Source organism: Octodon degus, unplaced genomic scaffold, assembly GCF_000260255.1.
Source record: "Octodon degus isolate 3935 unplaced genomic scaffold, OctDeg1.0 scaffold00057, whole genome shotgun sequence".
NCBI lineage: Eukaryota > Metazoa > Chordata > Mammalia > Rodentia > Octodontidae > Octodon > Octodon degus.
The window spans coordinates 12,957,453-12,962,450 of record NW_004524633.1 but is presented as its reverse complement, the minus strand read 5'-3'; the positions used below and the strand labels follow the sequence as shown (position 1 = coordinate 12,962,450).

General features: G+C 47.6%; 2 protein-coding genes across 4 annotated transcripts in view; one reads left to right on the top strand and one right to left on the bottom strand.

The window, feature by feature from the left end:
- Tyw3 (tRNA-yW synthesizing protein 3 homolog) overlaps nt 1–2,825 on the bottom strand; it is a 26,759-nt gene extending 23,934 nt beyond the window's left edge. For all 3 annotated transcript variants that reach the window (XM_004634004.2, XM_004634005.3, XM_023718270.1), the window contains exon 1: nt 2,620–2,825. In XM_004634004.2, coding sequence (XP_004634061.1) covers nt 2,620–2,793 — 174 coding nt within the window. In that variant the 5' untranslated portion in view covers nt 2,794–2,825. The remainder of the gene's footprint in view (nt 1–2,619) is intronic.
- An 8-nt stretch (nt 2,826–2,833) lies between these two features.
- Nucleotides 2,834–4,998, top strand: part of Cryz (crystallin zeta) — a 52,520-nt gene continuing 50,355 nt past the window's right edge. Inside the window, exon 1 of the mRNA XM_023718306.1 lies at nt 2,834–3,054. The gene's annotated coding sequence lies outside the window, so the exon portion shown is untranslated. The remainder of the gene's footprint in view (nt 3,055–4,998) is intronic.

The following is a 4,998-nucleotide window of genomic DNA, read 5'->3' as shown; positions in this document are numbered from 1 at the left end:
ACCATTCTTTATAGACATCTGTGTTGCTCAGTTTTAAAAAATGTTCCTGGCTTGTGTGGGCATACATTTGAGATTTCTATATTACACTTTATGTGTAGTCCCCCTGGGAACTAGAACTGACAGCTCAAAGTTTGAAGGAGGCAAACATTTTAACAGTGATGCCAGACAAACATTTATTTACGAAGTTCTATTACATATCCACAGATCCTGCCCTTAAGACACTGAAAGATTACAAGAAACCACATGCACAGAAGTCACTGTACTTCTCCAAAGAAACTACGCAACGGGCCCTCAGGAGACTGCTATCTGGCCTTGGAACCAGTAAGAACTGTGTATGTCCAGAATAAAGATTTTAATAACCTATGTATCTGAGTTTATGATGGCTCCTATACACCTCAGAACCATATGCTGGTCCACCTTTTCCAAGTTTACAGGATCTAATGACTTGGAAACTGATGTCATCTTATACATATTTTCTTTATCCATATTTTTCTTTTTTTTTTTTGTTTCCTCTTTGTAAGCTGCTCCAAATCCTGTCTGAAGTAAGGCAGACTAAAAATATATCAGAAGGTATACAATAATAAATAAAACGAAAAGAGGTTTGGATAAAGTCCTGAGCCAGGTCAGAAGCAGTCATTACTACCAAGTGTGGGCGTGTGCTCAGAAGATGTGTGTTCTAGGCATCACAACTTAGAAATGCAAAGATGGATGAAACATTAAAGGGGTAACACATGAGCAAAGGCAAAAGCAGGTAAATACAAGATAGAAAATAGTTCAGTTACAGTAACTAGCAGATGAACAGTGGAAAAGAGGGTTGAAAGGGATGGCAGAGGATTGGATGTGTGTGAGTGACCAAAAGAATTCTGCTTTGGAAAAGTAGATCTGTTAGTACAAAACATGGCTTGTAGGAAAGACAACAGTCGTTCAGTGATTTGTTTTGAAACTACTGCAAAAACTCGGGTCAAATAGGGCAGTGGGAAAGAAGGAAGAGAATGTACGTGGACAAGTAAGTGTCCATGCTTGGAGTGAAATGGAAGCAATGTAAAGAGTAGGCCTTGCTAACTTACAAAATCTGAAAATAGGGCAGGGCAGATAGCTCAGCAGATTAAAGCGCCTGCTTAGGCAAATGCGGGAACAGGGATGGGTCCCCTGTGCCTACTCTGCTGCCGGGGCACAATGAGCAGGTAAGTGACACTGGGCATAGTGGCGCATGCCTGTAACCCCTGCGCTTGGGAGGCTGAAAAACAGGAGGATCACTATGAGTCCCATCTGTATAATGAGACCCTGTACTAAATATATTTTTTTAAAAAATCTGAAAATAATACTCAATGCTGGACCTAAAGAAAGAACACATCAATAGGCTATCTTCAATATTAGGAATACTGATAATAAAATGAACGCACACCCATCTTTAAAGCATAAATTAACGCAATCCTGGCATGACACTAAATGTTTAAATGACCTCACTGTCTCCAAACAAAATTCCTGTGGAACACATACTTTTTATCATCTGTTAATAGATAACTCAATCCCTAAGGTCATACAGCCAAATCATTCCCATAACTGGTTTAGATTCGAAGTATTATCACTTCCAAGCCTGAGGACTTCACCACTCATTCTTTCTTACTACTGACATGGGAGAAGTAAAACTCCCAGCCTGGTTAAGACGTCAAGTGTGTCAAGCTGGACATCTCACAACATCAAAGAACAGAGTCACGAATCGAAGAAGTTAGGCAAGATTTATTGTAAAGAAAGAGGGAGGGGTCCTCAGTGCGTAGTGACCAAGACCCCGCATCAGGGGTAATTTACACAGCACAATCACAACCTGGGCACACAACGCGGGTGAGACAAACTTCAGTCAACCTACGAAGGATTACAATTACAGCTGCTTGGCTAATGTTGATCCAATAGGACAATAAGTCACTAGCAAGAGTACAAGGAAAGAAGGAGGGCATCCTGAGGAGCGGATGCTCTGGTCCCTGGCTTGGGGGCTGAGGCCTAGCTGCATGCTGGAGCAGGCGGTGCTAACCGCGGTACCACCCCAAGTGGCTGTTCACTGCCTTGGAAGCCCGGGAGGCCCGGGCCGGCCAACGCGAGCTCGCGTCCTCCGCGGACCTCCGGCCACGATTCCGATCGCCTTTATTTTCTGCGGTGACCTCCCTGAGGGCCCGGCCCCTGTCTGACTGTACATTAATTTCTCTCTAAATTCAGCTGCCTAGAATACCACAGCTTAACTAATACGGAGAAACGACCAAAGCCGGACGGACGGGGTCGGCGAGCAGCAGGCAATGCACGCCTTGACGCTGGCGGTTTTAAGCCTGGAGAAAGGGCGACTCGATCGGGCGGCTGAAACGCAGTCTTCCGCGTGGCCCCCGCCTCGCCGCCCCGAAAATCCCCCCCGTTCCTTAACCGTTCGGCCTCTCGGGCAGCTCTCGGCCGGCAGCCCCGCCATCGCGGGGTCCAGGTGCGCCCGACGCCGGCCGGCCCTGCCCGAAGGCGCCAGAGCCAACCTCACCAGACCCCCGGGAGGTTAACGGGCTGTTCCAGGAGCAGCGAGCCGACTAACTCATCCCGAAGTTTCCTACACAAAGACGCCGCAGGGAGGCGCGGGGGCCTCACCCCGTCCAGGAGGAGGATGCGCCCGGCGCAGGAACTGGTGGTGAAGAACTGCTCTCGCGCGTTCAGGAGCCGCACAAGGTCCACCACATCCTCGTCCACGCTGCCCTTCCGGCTGAGGTCCGCCTTGCTCAGGCGCTGCGCCTTCCACCGCCGGAACTCCGCGCGAAGGTCCATGCGGGTGGGACGCGGAGTCCGTGCTCTCCCTCAGCCGCGCGCGGGCCGCTCGCTGGGGGCAGCCATCTTGGCGCGAGCGGTGGCCGCCGAGGCCCAAACTTCCTCCGCGCGGGGCGTTCGCGCGCTTCCCAGGGCGTCTCCTGGAAGTAGGCAGCTGCGGGCCGAAAGGCGGAGCCTGTAAAAGTTGCAGACACCCTTCCTTCTCCCTCCTGTGAAGTCCCAGGGAGCGGTGGCAGGTTTTCATCCCTGCTCTAGAGGCAGGTAAGTGGTTTTAAAGATATCTCCTGAGCTGATCAGGTTGTGGGGCTCAGCAACGCCCCTACTGTTGGAACGGAGCTAGATCGCGCCTGCGCCCCTTCGCTGCAGCGTCTGTCGGTGCGCCCCAAGAGCCAGCGTCCAAGGGGACCCGAGACCGCTGCGATCCTCCGCAGGGCTGTAGATGTCTCCCGCGCAGTGCGGGCCCTGGGGTCCCCGGCTGCCCGCGGGGTGCTGTCTCCCTCTTGGAGGGCATTGGGTAGTTTCAGTGGCCCTAAAGAAAAAATAGGACGAAATGCCCTGCAAAGACCTGTTCGCAGAGGGGACTCCCGGTCGGGACCCGGGAAGGAGCGTTGGTGACTCCAAGCCCGGACCTTGGAGTTTGCCTTTCTCGCTGCAGCCCAGGGCCAAGTCCGCCGAGGTCCCCGAGGCCACCGGGCTCGCGTGTTTGCAGCTCCGGCGAGCTCGGCAGCACGCCTCACCCCGCTCTGCCAGCTTTGGGGCGCACTCCGCCCCACTCCACCCCGAGTCAGCGTTGAGATCCTGTCCGGCTTCGAAATGATCGCTTAGCGCCCCTCCACCCTCGGTCAACGGGGACCCTGAGAGTCCGACGCCCAAAAAGATCTGAGAGAGAATTGTTCTACTCACCTTAAAATTAAAAACAAACAAACAAACAACAACAACAACAACAAAAAAACTTTTAAATTTAGGAATAATAAGCAATATGCACCCAGAAGTGATTTTTAAATAACCACAGCACGTTTGGTAATGATTGCTTTTCTTTCCAACTTTTCAGTTTCTAATTTTTTTTTTTTTTGCCAGAAATTTTTACTTAATTTTACTCCTGCTCTTGTCACATAATGTGCCTTTATTGTGACTTTGTAAGCTGACTTATCCTATGTTTACATGTAATTCTACCCCTAGCCATTCGATTTTCACTTAAACCACATGGACCCAAGCATATCCTGGTACAATCATTGTTGGAAGAATTACAAGTTTTGTAGCTCCCAGACTTGTGAAGTGTGTTTGGCAAACTTTGAGAAGTAAAAAATAAAGCCAAAAAATTAAAACCTAAGTACTTTAAGATGATTTTAAGTTTAGGCCCAATACATAGAAAACCTGCTTGGCACGGTTTATAAACACAAGCAATGAGAGGCTGCGAATGATTTACTGGTTGCTCAGTGTGCTGTGAAGGACTCCCCCGTATTTTTGAAGTTTATCTTTACAGAGATGCTATGCTAGGTAAGGAAATGATTAATTTTCTTGTGAGAGCTGTGCAGGTAAGAAAATTATTAATTTTATTATAAGAGCTAAGCCCTCGGGACCCAGGCAGGCACTTATGCTGCTAAACCATCTGCCCAGTCCTATGCCCTCTACTTCTGTTGGGCTTCCTGATTTATAAACCTTTGAAAAAGTTTGAACTCTAAATAGAAGTCTCCAAATAGGATTGTTAAATATCATCACCCTCGGTGATCCTCTCTGTAGGATAGTTCAATGTTATCTCTATAGCCCAGTCTCTCACACTGTTGTCATTATAAAAATTATTTCTAAGAAATTATTCTATGTTAGTACTTCAAAAGATGAGATTTAAAGGATTATGCAGTAAGGGGAGAGGGGTTTGCTAACATTTAAGGTACAAGACTTGGGTTCTAGCTCTTTCTGTGTGACCCTGCCCAAACCTCTTAACCTCTTGCTGTGTATTCTCATTCATAAAATGAATTGTGACTTTATTTTTACTTCCACGTAAAATAACAGATATAATAACTGATGTTTCTCTACCTTTTGTTAAGATATTTATATCAATAGAGGTGATAGACTATTGTTTTTCAAAACAAGTCAGGTTTTATGGGACTTTAAGAATTATTATTATTTTTTTTTTAAATTTTTTTTTATTTATTAGAGAGAGAGAGAGAGAGAGAGAGAGAGAGAGAGAGAGAGGTGTGTGTGTGG